Here is a 16,108-nt window from a genome sequence, read left to right on the forward strand (position 1 = left end):
GATAAGCTGCTACTACTTATCATCTACCCTGTTGCCTATTCTGCTTGTCAAAAATACAATTAATCAAAACAAAACCACTATTGGTCACAGACAGACTCCACTTTTCCAAGCGCATACTTCACCATTTGACACCTCAAACAGTTTCCCGCATATGCATCCTTACCACAGATAACGTTAGACCAATGAGAATTAGAACACCTTTGCCCTAACTCAACAACCGCATCCCAACAATAAGCGATTCATTATCATTTACACACGTATCCTCCACTCCAATTTTCGACAATATTCTTTTTGTTCCAGTTTTCGATTTTACTGTTGTCCATTCAGAACATTCGTCTTCACCAAATTTACTTTGACGCTCTGCTTAATTCTAACTCAATCACTTCCTCGTCAGAGAAGAAGCCATTCAATACTTCTGTGTTGTGAAGACAGGCGTAATGGGAGGTCCGTGGACTATTACTTGAACATTTAGGCCTATTTGTTGTGCCTGGTCCCTAATTTATAAACCTGAGATTTCTCAACGAAGTTTTGCCAAAACATATACTGAACAAAAATATAAATGCAACATTTTCAACAATTTTACTGAGTTACAGTTCATTTAAGGAAATTAGTTAATGGAAATGCATTCATTAGGCCCTAATCCAGGGGCGCAACTTTTTTTCCACATTCTGAAATTGCAATTTTGTCCCTGACAGTTTTACCATGCTAATGTGATACAAAACGAGGCGAAGGTGTGCTTTAGGACCATGTGGACGCCTTCGAGCGGCCGGGTAGGCTGTTTGGAGTGTTTATCCTATTGGATAATATTTTTTTTTAAAGATGTTCCCCACTTCTATAACCAAAGTGCCACCCCTGCCCTAATCTATGGATTTCACATGACTAATCAGGGGCGCAGCCATGGGTGGGCCTGGGAGGGCATAGGCCCACTTACTTGGGAGCCAGGCCCACCCACTGGGGAGCCAGGCCCAGCCAATAAGAATGAGTTTTTCCCCACAAAAGAGCTTTATTATATACAGAAATACTCCTCGGTTTTGTCAGCTGTCTGGGTGGCAGGTCTCAGACGATCCCTCGGGTGAAGAAGTTGGATGTGTTGGTTACACATCGTCTGTGGTTGTGAGGCCCGTTGGACGTACTTCCAAATTCTCTAAAATGTTTCTAAAAGGTTCACTTGTGTAATGATCATGCTGTTTAATCAGCCTCTTGATATGCCACACCTGTCAGATGGATGGATTATCCTGGCAAAGGAGAAATGCTGATTAACAGGGATGGAAACAAATTTGTCCACAAAATTTGAGAGAAATAAGTTTTTATGAGTATGGAAAATGTATTTTATTTCAGCTGATGAAACATGTTTACATGTTGCGTTTATATTTTTGTTCAGTATATTTGCACATGACACTATTTGTTGGATGGGGTGGCAGGTAGCCTAGTGGTTAGAGCATTGGGCCAATAACTGGAAGATTGCTGGATCAAATCACCAAGATGACAAGGTCATTCTGACACTGAGCAAGGCAGTCAATGGGAGACACAACTCTCAATGCATTGACTCTAATTGATGTAAAACAATATGGTTTGTGTTTTAGGAGGGGCAGACTTACCATTAGGCAACCACACCATCAGGGTGCTTCGTGAACTTGGCACTATTTTGTTTAATATTACATTATTTATTGTGGCAAATGGATCAGTTTCACTTTTAACTCCAGCTTTTGAACGGCAGTTGGGACTATTATGAGCCCGTGCCAGAAAGCTAACACTCTCAGGGACATGCACGTCTTCTATTTTCCTAAGACGCTCACAAACCATGCAGGACACGTTAGAAGGGACTGTGACAAAACCGCAGTGGTGTAAAGTAACTGATAAACAATATATGGGCTGGGCGGATCAATTTATGCTTGATCTGAAAATGTTTATGGAGACTCTATGGAGGGTTTCGGTGCATACAGAGGTCAAATTGAGCTTCATACCGCATGACTTTCCGCCTCCCAAATTTTGTAACAATGCAGAGGGCTCTATGTAGCTCTGCATTGACATGATTGAAGGTTGAAGGTAAGTGGGGGCGTGAGGTCCTGTATAAACACAAACTCACTTCCTTGACAACTTCTTTCACAACATCTCTGCTCAGCGAAGCACAATATATTTGAATGCACTGACTTCTTCAGAAGCCATATCACGGTAAATGCTGCATGGCCAATGCAGACTCCAGATTGACCATGTAGCGCCTTGTTTTGCTTCAACAAAGACGGTTTTCATAAATGTTGCAGGATTTGCAGGACATCTAATAAAATGAGCAGCTATTAACTGTTATTTTGTGTTCTTATAAAGCAATTTTTGGCATTGCAATGCCTTACTATATAAACACTTTTTTACAAGTTTAACCAAAGTGTCATAGAGGCCCGTTGGCTCGTCACGCTGTTCTAAGGTCAGTTTTTTATATTACTGCCTGTTTCTAAAGGTGGTTTGGCGAGTGTAAACTGATCCTAAATCTATAAGAGAAACCGGAAGACTTAGCAGTAAATGACGCGATGACGTCATGAACAGTTCGCGCGTTCAGGCATACATTTGGCGCCACAGACGCAACACTGCCACTGTAGAAGTGAGATTGTCCTCTCTTGAGTTAAAACATACATTTTTACCCTACATAGCTATAAACGCAGCTTCAACATGCTGACAAAGGGAGCGATAGAGGTAGGTGGTGGCATTTTATGACATCCCAGAAAGCATGCAAACAAAGTGTTCCCAGCATTGAGGAAGATGGTTTTCAGACGGGGACTGTGCACTGAGTGTTGACTTGCTGCTTTGTTGAGCTAGCCACAATGCTAGCTTACGTTAGGTAGCCATCTATATATATATTTCATCTCTCTCAAGCTGTGTTCTACTCTTTCAACAGGCCCTAACCAAATGCTCTAATGATTTACAAAACCCCATACTTCAATTAGTGGTGAGTATGAATGGACGTGGAAGTAGCTAGCTAACGTTAGCTCGCTAACTTTAGCGAACTTAACCTGTTAGTTGGCCAAGTTAATAGGGCCAACTGTTGAAGAATGACTACTGGCATTGTCAACAATTAGCTAACTTGGACAGTATGGACATACAACATTTAAGACAAGGATATTCCCCAAGATGGTAATACAGATTTCGACCACTGCTAGATTTGTCGACATTGACCAAGATCATTTCGACCGCACTCCTGTATTCATATTCTTTCAGAACATCCGTAAAATTGATGGAGGCAGTGGACCAGCCCGCTTTCGTCTGATGATGAGTGATGGACAGCACTCAATGTCTTGTGAGTAGAACTATTCCAAATCCACTCCACCACCTGTTCAAAGTACACTCAGAAATGGTTGTAGAGCAGGAGGCAGGTGACCATTACAGGTGGCACATTTTTATTATTATACATTTTTTATTTCTCCTTTCTTTAACCAGGTAGGCTTTAACCAGGTAGGCTAGTTAACACGTTCTTATTAGCAACTGCGACCTGGCCAAGATAAAGCAAAGCAGTGTGACACAAACAACAGAGTTACACATGGAATAAACAAACATACATTCAATAACACAATAGAGAAGTCTATTTACAGTGTGTGCAAATGAGGTAAGATAAGGGAGGTAAGGTAATAAATAGGCCATAGTGGCAAAATAATTACAATTTAGCAATTAAACACTGGAGTAATGGATGTGCAGAAGATGAATGTGCAAGTAGAGATACTGGGGTGCAAAGGAGCAAAAATAAATAACAGTTTGGGGATGAGGTTGTTGGATGGGCTATTTACAGATGGCTATGTACAGGTGCAATGATCTGTGAGCTGCTCTGACAGCTGGTGCTTAAAGTTAGTGAGGGAGATATGAGTCTCCAGCTTCTTTTTTGCAATTCTTTCCAGTCATTGGCAGCAGAGAACTGGAAGGATAGGTGGCCAAAGGAGGAATTGGCTTTGAGGGTGACCAGTGAAGTATACCTGCTGGAGCACGTGCTACGGGTGGGTGCTGCTATGGTGACCAGTGAGCTGAGATAAGGCAGGGCTTTACCTAGCAAAGACTTATAGATGACCTGGAGCCAGTGGGTTTGGTGACACACATGAAGCAAGCTAAACATACATAGCATTGCTTTGCGGTAAAGGCATGCAAAGAAAACTAATGTTTTCTGTTTGAATAATATATGCCAGTATTTTACATTAATGCATGGTTCAAATTGTATTGGATATATAGTAAATGTCAAGGTATCAGTTTAAATTAAAGTCAAGGATATTCTTAATGGAGATGTTAGAGACCTGCCAAATGAAGCTGTTGAGAAACTGCACCCCATTTTTGTAAATCCATAGTGCAATCCTGTCGTAATCTGAATTACACCAGGAGCTAGACTTCAAAGACAACAGGGTAAATCAAAAGGGGTTTTAGTCTCTTTCCACAGTCTCACCCTGAAAATATCAAGGTAAATCGCTGACAGGGGCACTTTGGTGTGTTTTGTGCTGTGGATGTGATTTATGCTGTGGATTGCCTAGGGCAAACCAGCAGTAGGTAGTCAGCATTCAGTAAAAGGAATAGAGAGCTGGAAGTCGTCAAAGAAAAAAACATGAATCAATTTTTTCCTTTTAATTTGGCATAGTTTAAGAAGTATTGTGATAACATAGTCATGAAGAAATATGACCTATTAAGGAACATATTTTTGGGATCTAAATCTATCCGCATCCCAGACTAGACGAAGCTGCAATTGCCTCTGTTCCATGTTTACTACCAAGGATTGCATGTTGTTTGTATCTGTCAGTGATGGGGGTTTAGTTGGTCGATGCATATCATCAGCTGTCATAGACAAAGACAGACTAACACAAGCAATGGGCGTGTGTGGTGGGTGATCACCCTCTACTGCACTGCCGATGTTTGTGTTGGTCTGTCTCTAACATCTCTATCCCTCCTGTAGCGTTCATGCTCTCCACCCAGCTCAACCCAATGGCTGAGGACAACCGACTAGCCCCAAACTGTATCTGTCAGCTGAAGAGGAGCGTGACCAATATCTTAAAGGATGGACGGTATGTTGCTTCTATCTTTTGATCTTTTCATGTTTTCCTGCCTACAGAATGACTAACCCTTTTCTTTCCATTTCTATTGAAAACATGGTTTATTCAAATAACTTTTATGTAGGCTAGCTGTTCATGTAGGTCCTCCTTGTTGCTGCATCATTTTTCTCCTTTCGATAGATTGGCTGAGATGAGTCACAAACTTTTAGAGCTGTTAATATGGGGACACACACAATGGATATGCACATACACACATATATACCTACATACATATATACACACACACACTTGAAGTCGGAAGTTTACATACACCTTGGCAAAATGCATTTAAACTCAGTTTTTCACAATTCCTGACATTTAATCCTAGTAAAAATTCCCTGTCTTAGGTCAGTTAGGATCACCACTTTATTTTAAGAATGTGAAATGTCAGAATAATAGTAGAGAGAAGACCCATTTGCAACCAAGCTTTAACTTCCTGACTGATTGCTTGAGATGTTGCTTCAATATATCCACATAATTTCCCTCCCTCATGGCGCCATCTATTTTGAAGTGCACCAGTCCCTCCTGCAGCAAAGCACCCCCACAACATGATGCTGCCACCCCCGTGCTTCACGGTTGGGATGGTGTTCTTTGGCTTGCAAGCCTCACTCTTTTTCCTCCAAACATAACGATGGTCATTATGGCCAAACAGTTCTATTTTTGTTTCATCAGACCGTAGGACATTTCTCCAAGAAGTATGTTTTTTGTCCCCATGTACAGTTGCAAACCATAGTCTAATTTTTATGGCAGTTTTGGAGCAGTGGCTTCTTCCTTGCTGAGCGACCTTTCAGGTTATGTCGATATAGGACTCGTTTTACTGTGGATACTTTTGTACCTGTTTTCTCCAGCATCTTCACAAGGTCCTTTGCTGTTGTCCTGGGATTGATTTGCACTTTTCGTACCAAGTACGTTCATCTCTCGGAGACAGAACGCGTCTCCTTCCTGAGGGGCAGTATGACTGCTGCGTGGTTCCATGGTGTTCATACTTACGTACTGTTTGTACAGATGAACGTGGTACCTTCAGGGGTTTGGTTCACTCTTGGGAGCAATTTACAGACTTGTGGGGGTCTACAATATTTTTTCTGATGTCTTGGCTGATTTCTTTTGATTTTCCCATGATGTCAAGCAAAGAGGCACTGAGTTTGAAGGTAGGCCTTGAAATACATCCACAGGTACACCTCCAATTGATTCAAATGATGTCATTTAGCCTATCAGAAGCTTCTAAAGCCATTACATAATTTTCTGGAAATGTTTACCCTGTTTAAAGGCACAATCAACTTAGTGTATATAAACTTCTGACCCACTGGAATTGTGATTAAGTGAAATAATCTGTCTTTACACAATTGTTGGAAAAGTGACTTGTGTTATGCACAAAGTAGATGTCCTAACCGACTTGCCAAAACTATACTTTGTTAACATGAAATTTGTGGAGTGGTTGAAAAACGAGTTTTAATGACTCCAACCTAAGTGTATGTAAACTTCTGACTTCAACTGTATATTTATCAACCATGTGTTTAGTCTTTGGAATGTTATTTACGAAGCAGCTGTTAATCTGTTTTTCTTTTCAGGCGTGTGGTGGTCATACTGGACATGGAGGTGGTGAAGTCTGCTGATGAGGTGGCTGGGAAGATCGGAGAGCCCCAGCCTTACGTGGAAGGTGAGTCTTCAGCCCATACTGCATTTCTAACCATCACCATATCATACGGCTTAGGGGGACAGAAGTTGAACAAATGTTTGAATCCAAACATGGATATAGCCTACCATGTTGAATGTGCAGTTTCCTTGAGTTTTGACCTTTCACTTCCTCATCTCCCTTGCAGGTCAGAGTAAAACCCCACAGTCAGCCCCCAATCCCTCAGTCCACCCCCTGCAACCCCAGAATGGAATTGATGGTATACAACTCCTGATCACTCACTTTGCTTTTAAATCTGTCTTTTCACATCATGTACCAGGAGTTGAATTGAGAGGTTGGGTCATTAATGGACCATTTTCTCAAGATAAATTCCTGATGTTTTGCAGCTATATATATTTATTTAAAATGATTTGGAAGGTTACAAAACATTTCAATATAGGTTATTTTCTTTCAGTTTACAGTAGATGGCAGCATTTATGCAAAATGGACAAATGTTGGTTAAAATCCTCAGATCTACTGAACATATGACCGCTACTGTTTTTGTCAGAACGCTTAGCTAATTAACATTTGCCTCTTGGGTATATGCAGTCATCTGTAACATTATACTTATCTTACTAAGATGGTAGTTGACCCATGTGATGCTGATAAGCACAAAATATTAGGTCTATATTCTGTCTCTTTGTTGAAAATAAGCCAGTAAAATCAGTCTTAGAGAAATGCTGCTGGTGGACCATCTATACGTCACACAGGTTAGATGTGCTCCTCAGTCAGACTGTAAATTTGGTTTTGAATTGGATGTGATCTGAGTATACAGTAGTATTGATGATTTTCAGCTCTTTCGACGGTTCCCTTTTCGTCAGGTAATTAGGTAAGCACTTGGTTATAAATAGTACTGAAATGAAATGGTGATCATGCCATGATGAGATGGTACGTGATGGGTAGCCTAATTATCAATAATATGCTACTGACATTGATTCCAAAATATACATGTTTTGTTATTCTACTTTAATTTAGCATGTATTTTTACTAATGCTCCCTAAATAGGTCTAAGCGAAAGTGTGCAGGTAATTAAATGAATACTTAATTCTAAACCCATCTCTTGTGACTGAATAACCATTTCTAATCATTACACATTACAAGTGTTTACCCAGTTATTTCATGAAAATATGCAGGGCCAAAGGAAACTTTTCTTAGTGCTAACCTACAGTATCATAAGGCATTTTGTGAACCATGACAGATGAACTCTTAGCCCAATCTACTGCTTCAGGAGCTTATATCATCTTCTGGTCCAGGTCATAGGTATTCATCCCACTAATCTGATGTCAGGGAATTGAAGTAGTGATGGTGAGCTGCATCCTCATCAGCACAGTTATTATTGTTCAGTTGTGTGGCTGTGCTGCTGGATCTGGGGGCTTAATTACTAGAAATGCAGTGGTTGGCAAAGTGGACTCTGAGCTGTAATCCAAAGTGTGAGACGCACACAAATCAAATGTGCAGCTGGCGCTTGTCCGGACAGAGAAACCTCAAAGTCAGGCCTTATGCACCAATTTCCTGTGGGAAGAGCAGCTTTGGTTATTTCACACTTCTGTCTGCTTTGAGTCTGATATGTGAATCATCGTCTCTCTCACAGAAACATCTCATACTCACACAACTTAGTTGGGGGGGGTTGTCTCCTCTCCTACTATCCCAAACCTACCACATAAATCCACTACTCTTCCTGATTACGTTTTTCTGTGATGCGAGACTACTTTCATGAAGTGAGATAATTACATTGATCAAGGAGTTGTGATCCAAAGAAATTAGATTTTTGAAATTCAGCCCTGATGAATTATAGATGTCTATTCTTTTGAGTTTGCCACTCCATCACTGCTCTCTATATGCACCAATAACGCCTCAGTTCTCTTTTTAATTTCCCTATCTATCATAAGGCTCCATGAACAAAGGTCCCAGCAGAGCGTTTGGGGGGAAGAAGGCCATGCCTCCGTCTGCCATGCCCAGCACTCCTGGGGGATCCTCCAAAGTTGTGCCCATCGCCAGCCTCAACCCCTACCAGTCAAAGTGAGTGGTCTTCTTATACCCGTCTATGGTTGAGTCCCACATGGCACCATATTTCCTATGTAGTGTACTACTTTAAAGTAGTGCACTATATAGGGAATAGGGTGCCTTTTGGGATGCAACCTATCACTTTGATGACCATCTCAAACAACATGGTCTCTTGAGTCATTATAATCCTGTTGTACCATACTCTTTAGTCATATAACTGAATAATGACGGTCTGATGTGTCTGTGTGATTTATTCCATAGATAGTTGTTCAAGGTCTTTTCAAGGACTAGATTTCCATCCAACAACTACGTTAACATTGGTTATTTTCTGTCAGGTGGACCATCCGAGCCCGTGTCACCAACAAGAGCGGAATCCGCACCTGGAGCAACTCTCGTGGGGACGGCAAGCTGTTCTCTATGGAGATTGTGGATGAGAGTGTGAGTAAATGCTAACGAAAAGGGTTTCTCGTGTTGGATCGTGTGGAGCTAGTCCGTAGCTGACTGTTGTGTGTTGATGCAGGGAGAGATCAGAGTGACTGCCTTTACCCAGGAGGTGGACAAATTCTACAGCATCATCGAGACTGGCAAGGTGAGAGGAACTGCCTCCTATTAATGATGCTTATCCACCATATGTCTGTCACTGGCAGATTTTGGTGAACTGAGTAATCAATCTCAATGTGCTGAATTGGATATAATATGATATAATGATACAAATCGAAGATGAATGATTCCCTCCAAAATGAGTCACACGACAGTAGCAACATGATCCTCTGCTTCAGATCCTCTGCCAGGCTTTATTTACTGCCTACATCAGTATTCAGCTGAAATGAATCATGTGTCCAGATCTATTTTAGATTTGAACCTTCTTTGATCCATGTCCAGGTGTTCTACATCTCCAAGGGATCGCTGAAGATCGCCAACAAGCAGTACTCATCCCTGAAGAATGACTATGAGATGACCCTGAATGGAGAGTCCACCATCATTCCCTGTGAAGACACCCAGGACGTACCCATGGTGCAGTGCAACTTTGTCTCCATCGCCGACCTGCAGGCCCGAGAAAAGGACACCATTTTGGGTAAGGTGCAGGTGTAGCAAAGGAGGAGCGAAGGGGATGGGTGGTCCAGGCAGGATTGGCGGGGCATGATGACTGTCATTAATAACAGACTTAGCTTATTATTATTATTATCCCATCATAGGGATAGCTTCAATAGAGTGGTAGGGCAGTGTAGGGGAGATGGATGCGCTAGGGAGGTTGGGGTTATTCTAAGAGCAGATATAAAAGTCATTAATGACGCTGATGACAGTAATGGCCTGTGGTGCAGATTGACTTTGTGCCCTATGGCAGAGAGGAGGGAGAAAACTGGTAAAATGAGTTAGTAATAAGCTATAGTCAGCATCCCAAATGGCAGTCTATTCCCTATATAGTGCACTACTTTTGATCAGGGCCTATATGGCGCCGGTCAAGAGTGGTGCACTGTGCAGGAAATAGGATGCCATTTGGAACTAATCCTAAATTGTAATGATGGTAATATAATAGACTCCTTGCAGCTTGTCGTCTAGCTGTCTAGTCATTTCTCTTCAGGACCAGCAGGTGTCGGCCCAGCCAATCTCGTGATGTTGAAGACATCTTAAGCATGCTTAAATCAGTTGTAACCTAGCAAGGACTGGACGAAAGGGTTAAGATGGCAGAGTATAGGTTGCTCCCAAATGACACCTTGTTCCCTATATAGTGCACTACGTTTGACCAGAGGGCCCTGGTCAAACGTAGTGCACTACACTCTTAACCACTAGGCTAACTGCGGCCCCATGAAAATAATTATTTAGGACGTAAAGTGATTTTTAGATCAGTTAGTCAGCAGTGTCCGACTGCAAATGAGTAGAATTCCATCTCAAATATGGCCATAGTCTACTGTGCTTATGATGTCACCTGTGTTGAAAATATGTTCAACTATCTATGGACATTTTCACATACAGTGGGGCAAAAAAGTATTTAGTCAGCCACCAATTGTGCAAGTTCTCCCACTTAAAAGATGAGAGGCCTGTGACAGACAAAATGAGAGAGAAAAATCCTGAAAATCACATTGTAGGATTTTTAATGAATTTATTTGCAAATTGTGGTGGAAAATAAGTATTTGGTCACCTACAAACAAGCAAGATTTCTGGCTCTCACAGACCTATAACTTCGTCTTTAAGAGGCTCCTCTGTCCTCCACTCGTTACCTGTATTAATGGCACCTGTTTGAACTTGTTATCAGTATAAAAGACACCTGTCCACAACCTCAAACAGTCACACTCCAAACTCCACTATGGCCAAGACCAAAGAGCTGTCAAAGGACACCAGAAACAAAATTGTAGACCTGCACCAGGCTGGGAAGACTGAATCTGCAATAGGTAAGCAGCTTGGTTTGAAGAAACCAACTGTGGGAGCAATTATTAGGAAATGGAAGACATACAAGACCACTGATAATCTCCCTCGATCTGGGGCTTCACGCAATATCTCACCCCGTGGGGTCAAAATGATCACAAGAACGGTGAGCAAAAATCCCAGAACCACACGGGGGGACCTAGTGAATGACCTGCAGAGAGCTGGGACTAAAGTAACAAAGTCTACCATCAGTAACACACTACGCCGCCAGGGACTCAAATCCTGCAGTGCCAGACGTGTCCCCCTGCTTAAGCCAGTACATGTCCAGGCCCGTCTGAAGTTTGCTAGAGAGCATTTGGATGATCCAGAAGAAGATTGGGAGAATGTCATATGGTCAGATGAAACCAAAAATATTACTTTTTGGTAAAAACTCGTCATGTTTGGAGGACAAAGAATGCTGAGTTGCATCCAAAGAACACCATACCTACTGTGAAGCATGGTGGTGGAAACATGCTTTGGGCTGTTTTTCTGCAAAGGGACCAGGACGACTGGTCCGTGTAAAGGAAAGAATGAATGGGGCCATGTATCGTGAGATTTTCAGTGAAAACCTTCTTCCATCAGCAAGGGCATTGAAGATGAAACATGGCTGGGTCTTTCAGCATGACAATGATCCCAAACACACCGCCCGGGGAACAAAGGAGTGGCTTCGTAAGAAGCATTTCAAGGTCCTGGAGTGGCCTAGCCAGTCTCCAGATCTCAACCCCATAGAAAATCTTTGGAGGGAGTTGAAAGTCTGTGTTGCCCAGCAACAGCCCCAAAACATCACTGATCTGGAGGAATGGGCCAAACTACCAGCAACAGTGTGTGAAAACCTTGTGAAGACTTACAGAAAACGTTTGACCTCTGTCATTGCCAACAAAGGGGATAAAACAAAGCATTGAGAAACTTTTGTTATTGACCAAATACTTATTTTCCACCATAATTTGCAAATAAATTAATTAAAAATCCTATGTGATTTTCTGGATTTTTTTTCTTCTCATTTTGTCTTTCATAGTTGAGGTGTACCTGATGAAAATTACAGGCCTCATCTTTTTAAGTGGGAGAACATGCACAATTGGTGGCTGACTAAATACTTTTTTGCCCCACTGTACATATTATAAATATTGATCACGTGTCTGGTTCTCCACGGTAATGCTGCTCAGAGTCCACTGTGCTAATGACGGGATTGTGTGTTTTTTTTCCAGATGTGATTGGAGTGTGCAAGAGCGTGTCCGACGTGACCCGCCTCAACACCAAGAACAACCGTGAGGTCTCCAAGAGGACGCTCAACCTGATGGACCAGTCTGGTAAACTGGTGGAGGTCACCCTGTGGGGAGAGGAGGTGAGGACTGGGGGACAGACACTAGCGCAGCCATAGATGGTCTATATGCGTCTGGACACAATGGGACAGTCCTGCTGGATAAAGAGAGGATGAAAGTCACTTTCTCTCATGCTGGTGACATGCTGTAGCACCTTCATTGTGTGCTGTACACACCTGCATTAAGTTTGTGTCCCTGTGTCTTGTCAGCCAGAGCTGCAGGTAGGGCTACAGTACACCTCTCCTAATTGAAAAAGTGTTGTGAGCCATGTGCCTCCCTGTGTTTGGAAATGTCTGTTAAGCAGTTTGAAGAGGGAGAGGAGGTTTGAGCACTGGGCTCTCTCTCTCTGTCTCTCTCTGTGTGTGTTTTAATAGAAGCTGATGTGGTTGAAGTCACTGAGAATATACCCTGTCACAGTGTGATGAAGGAACCCAAATCCTGCAGTTGATTTTATATGTGGCTCAATGGGGCTATGCTTAGTTTGCCACAATTCTTTCATTCTGACAAGCTACAGCACACTGTTCCCTCTGTTTGTTCTGCAGATATCCCCTATCTGGGGGCACTGGCAGATGTACACAACATGTATAGTTTATAAAGAACAATAAGCTTTAGTAAAAACACAATTGCAAGAATATTTTTTCACTTAATTTTTCTCCCCTGGTGCTGATACACTACATACCCAAACGTATGTGAGCACCTGCTTGTCGAACATCTCATTCCAAAATCATGGGCATTAATATGGACTTGGTCCCCCCGTGCTGATATAAAAGCCTCCACTCTTCTGGGAAGGCTTTCCACTAGATGTTGGAACATTGCTAGAACATAATGGCCCCAGAACATTATTCCTCCTCCAAACTTTACAGTTGGCACTATTTATTGGGGCTGGTAGTGTTCTCCTAGCATCCTCCAAATACAGATTAGTCTGTCGGACTGCCAGATGGTGAAGCGTGATTCATCACTCCAGAGATTATATTTCCATTACTCCCGAGTTCAATGGCTTTACACCACTCCAGCCGACGCTTGGCATTGGGCATGGTGATCTTAGGCTTGTGTGCAGCTGCTTGGCCATGGAAGCCCATTTCATGAAGCTTCTGACGAACAGTTATTGTGCTGACGTTGCTTCCAGAGGCAGTTTGGAACTCGATAGTGAGTTGCAACCGAGGAGAGACGATTTATACGCACTACTCGCTTCAGCACTCGGTGGTTCTGTTCTGTGAGCTTCTGTGGCTTACCACTTCGCGCCTGAGCTGTTGTTGCTCCTAGATGTTTCCGCTTCACAATAACAGCATTTACAGTTGACTGGGGCAGCTCTAGCAGGACTGAAATTTGACGAACTGACTTGTTGGAAAGGTGGCATTGACCTCTTCAGTACGGCCATTCTACTGCCAATGTTTGTCTATGGAGATTGCATGGCTGTGTGCTCGAGTTTATACACCAGTCAGAAATGGGTGTGGATGAAATAACTGACTCCACTAAATTGTGTAGTTTTGCACATAAAGTGTATATCATTGGTATCCTCAGTCAACCTACCTGTTCTATTTGCAGGCAGAGACCTTTGATGGCTCTGGGCAGCCTATCCTGGCCATCAAAGGGGCCAAGCTGTCGGACTATGGGGGCAGATCTCTATCTGCTTCGTTCAGCAGCACCGTCATGGTCAACCCCGACATCCCTGAGGCATACAAGCTGCGGGGCTGGTAAGTGTCTGTCTCATCTCGACCCAAATAGCTTTAGGTTCTAACAGCCTCTGTGACTGTGTTATACAAGAACAGCCTGGGTATGTATGGAGCAACTATTGGGTCATATTTTGGTTTTAAAAGACCTGGAACGAATCTCTCACATCCTCTGCTCCACTGAGAGAATTCTAAAGGAATTTGAATGTTAAATATCAGATCCCCCAAACCCTGAGAGGGGTGCGTGCTCTGGCTTGTATCATCTAGATTAGCCTACCTCCGTTAGTGAAGATGTGGGGGGGTTACTTCAATGAAGCTTTACATATGATTGCAAATCATTCTTAAACTGTGGAAAATGCCTTTTTCTACTTATCTGCCCTTCAAAAGAAGCCACAAATGACATGTGCACAAATTTGTCCTTGATTGTGGTGATGGGAGCGTTTGTTTTGATCACATTGATGGGGCAGAACATAAATATTTTATTTCATATTAATGTCAATAACTAAATTCAAAAGATATTTGGAAGTAACCCTAAAGCCTATATTTGTAGCCAATCTGTTAATGGCACACCCAACTACCTCGTCCCCATATTATTACTTACCCTCTTGCTCTTTTGTACCCCAGTATCTGTACTTGCACATCATCATCTGCACATCTATCACCCCAGTATTAATGCTAAATTGTAATAATTTCGCCTCCATGGCCTATTTATTGCCTTACCTCTCTACTCTTCCTCATTTGCACACACTGTACATATATTTTTCTTTTCTATTGTGTTATTGACTGTACATTTGTTTGTAACTCTGTTTTTGTCACACTGCTTTGCTTTATCTTGGCCAGGTCACAGTTGTAAATGAACTTGTTCTCAACTGGCCTACCTGGTTAAATAATGGTCAAATAAAACAATTTTGTAGTGAAACCTAAAGCCTATATTTTATTGGAACAAATATATAGTGAATATAGGTCCAAGTCGAGTTTATGTGAGAGTGGTTATTTAGGGAAAGGGGTAGTTGGTAGCACATCCACATGCAGTGGTTTAAGATGGCAGACACTATCACAGAGGAACAGGCCCCTCCTGTGTTATCCCTTAAACGCCCTATTGGCTGCTCCAGCAAAGCAATGGGAAAACTGTTACGATGACTCATTCATATTTTCTTTGCGTTCTCTTGAGAATTCTCATTATTCATTACTTAAATAATGTTATTCACTGTGTACCATATCCCCAAATAAATACTCCGCTTTTCCAATCCCATATCTAGTTGGGAAGCTAAGCAGCAGTTTAGTTAAGTTGATATCAAAGCAGTGTCTTGTCAATGGCCGGCTAGAAGCATAAAATTGGGATCTTGTAATTCAGTGGGTAGAAGCAGGGTTGGAAAGGCAGTCGGCTAGATGTGAATGGATGGAAGAGGCACGGTGATCACAGGGATCGGTGTCCCTTCCACGGGATGGTTGAGCTAATGTAGGCTAATGCGATTAGCATGAGGTTGTAAGTAACGAGAATTTCCTCGGACATAGACATCTGATAATGGCAGAAAGCTTACATTCTTGTTAATCTAACTGCACTGTTTTAAAGTAGCTATTACAGTGAAAGAATACCATGCTATTGTTTAAGGAGAGTGCACAGTTATGAACATAAGTTATTAAGGGACAGCCATTGCTCCTATTTAACCGTCACCTCAGCTCTCTGGCACCATGATTGATCTGTCCCTCCTCCTTCAACATCCTCTTCTCCCACTCCACTCTGACAACAGACCATGCCTGGCCCCCAGTCAGACAATTGAAGGAAAAATGTCTCAAAAGTGGAGATTCAATCGATTCTCACCCAAGGTGCTATTTTATTTACCTTCCAACAGCAACACCGGCCACACACTCACCAGGGAAATAAGATGAAAGGAGGCTGAGGAATGAAATGGAAGGAGACCCAATAACAATTTCAATTTATATTTTGGCACGTCCTGTGCGTCTTGACATGCTCAAATTCCACTTCTCTGT

At 42.3% G+C, this 16,108-nt stretch overlaps 1 protein-coding gene across 2 annotated transcripts in view; it reads left to right on the forward strand.

Annotated features, from left to right (window-relative positions):
- Positions 1-2,527: 2,527 nt before the first annotated feature.
- The window catches only part of LOC112265533 (replication protein A 70 kDa DNA-binding subunit), a 42,991-nt gene continuing 29,410 nt past the window's right edge, over positions 2,528-16,108 (forward strand). Inside the window, exons 1-12 of one of the 2 annotated variants that reach the window (XM_024442907.2) lie at positions 2,528-2,685; positions 2,888-2,938; positions 3,208-3,286; positions 4,913-5,021; positions 6,617-6,705; positions 6,869-6,940; positions 8,610-8,739; positions 9,060-9,162; positions 9,245-9,313; positions 9,607-9,799; positions 12,333-12,469; positions 13,992-14,140. In XM_024442907.2, coding sequence (XP_024298675.1) covers positions 2,662-2,685; positions 2,888-2,938; positions 3,208-3,286; positions 4,913-5,021; positions 6,617-6,705; positions 6,869-6,940; positions 8,610-8,739; positions 9,060-9,162; positions 9,245-9,313; positions 9,607-9,799; positions 12,333-12,469; positions 13,992-14,140 — 1,205 coding nt within the window. In that variant the 5' untranslated portion in view covers positions 2,528-2,661. The remainder of the gene's footprint in view (positions 2,686-2,887; positions 2,939-3,207; positions 3,287-4,912; positions 5,022-6,616; positions 6,706-6,868; positions 6,941-8,609; positions 8,740-9,059; positions 9,163-9,244; positions 9,314-9,606; positions 9,800-12,332; positions 12,470-13,991; positions 14,141-16,108) is intronic. The other variant, XM_024442908.2, reaches the window with a different exon arrangement.

This window comes from Oncorhynchus tshawytscha, linkage group LG13, assembly GCF_018296145.1.
Source record: "Oncorhynchus tshawytscha isolate Ot180627B linkage group LG13, Otsh_v2.0, whole genome shotgun sequence".
Lineage (NCBI taxonomy): Eukaryota > Metazoa > Chordata > Actinopteri > Salmoniformes > Salmonidae > Oncorhynchus > Oncorhynchus tshawytscha.